Source organism: Mastomys coucha, unplaced genomic scaffold, assembly GCF_008632895.1.
Source record: "Mastomys coucha isolate ucsf_1 unplaced genomic scaffold, UCSF_Mcou_1 pScaffold22, whole genome shotgun sequence".
Classification (NCBI taxonomy): Eukaryota; Metazoa; Chordata; class Mammalia; order Rodentia; family Muridae; genus Mastomys; species Mastomys coucha.
In genome coordinates this window covers 79,038,649-79,039,709 of record NW_022196905.1, presented here as the reverse complement: position 1 = coordinate 79,039,709, position 1,061 = coordinate 79,038,649, and the positions used below count along the sequence as shown (strand labels likewise).

At 37.7% G+C, this 1,061-nt stretch overlaps 1 protein-coding gene across 4 annotated transcripts in view; it reads left to right on the top strand.

The window, feature by feature from the left end:
• Positions 1-1,061, top strand: part of LOC116071419 (transmembrane protease serine 11F) — an 86,802-nt gene that overhangs the window by 79,153 nt on the left and 6,588 nt on the right. For all 4 annotated transcript variants that reach the window (XM_031342915.1, XM_031342914.1, XM_031342912.1 and 1 more), the window contains one exon: positions 119-378. In XM_031342915.1, the coding sequence (XP_031198775.1) occupies positions 119-378 (260 nt within the window). The remainder of the gene's footprint in view (positions 1-118; positions 379-1,061) is intronic.

Here is a 1,061-nt window from a genome sequence, read left to right as displayed (position 1 = left end):
CCTTCTCCTTCTCCTTCTCCTTCTCCTTCTCCTTCTTCTTCTTCTTCTTCTTCTTCTTCTTCCTTCTTTAGAAGGCAATGTGAACCATTACAAATCCTTATCTTTTAATTTTCTGCAGAAACAGAGACCCAAGTAAATGGATTGCCACTTTTGGTACAACTATAACACCACCTTTAATCAAACGAAGTGTTGGGAAGATTATCATCCATGAAGAGTACCACAGAGATAGCAATGAAAATGACATTGCTCTAGCTCAGCTAACCACCCGTGTAGAGTTTTCAAATGTGGTTCAGAGAGTCTGCCTCCCAGATTCGTCTATGAAACTTCCACCGAAAACAAGTGTTTTTGTCACAGGTTTTGGGTCTATTGTAGATGATGGTGAGTAGTTTCACCCTGATTTTTGAGATATGAAAATATTTTCATAAAAATCATTGTGCAAGGGCTGGTACTCAGTTTGCAAAGTATTACAGAAACAAAAAAATATGAGTAATGGGCCCCAGCTATCATGTGAAAGCAGAGTATAATGGCTTATAACCATAATAGATGAATTCCATGTTCAATGAGATACCCTAAAACTCAAACATCATCTCAAAGTTAGCTGAGAGTTATTGAAGAGAACACTGATCATCAACCCCTATTCTCCACATGCGTGTACCATAGACATGCACTTGCATCCATATTCATGTGTGCACACATACAAACACACACACATAAGCTACACACATACACACATGCACACACACACACAGATGATGATGATGATGATGATGATGATGATGATGATGATGATGATGATGGCAAAGTTCTTATGGGTGTAGCCCTTGGTGGAATGGGGAGCTTTTGCTTGAGAAGTAAATGATATAAAGCCTTGTCTCAGAGTTCATAATTGAAATAGTAGAAAGAGACAACAGAGACTAATAAAGAAGAAAACAACAGAATAAGTTAGAGAATATGACAAAGAACTAGTTAAAAACAAATTATATACACCACACAAATAGTAGTGGGAGATTTCAATACCCCACTCTCTGCAATGGACAGATCATGGAAACAGAAACTAAACC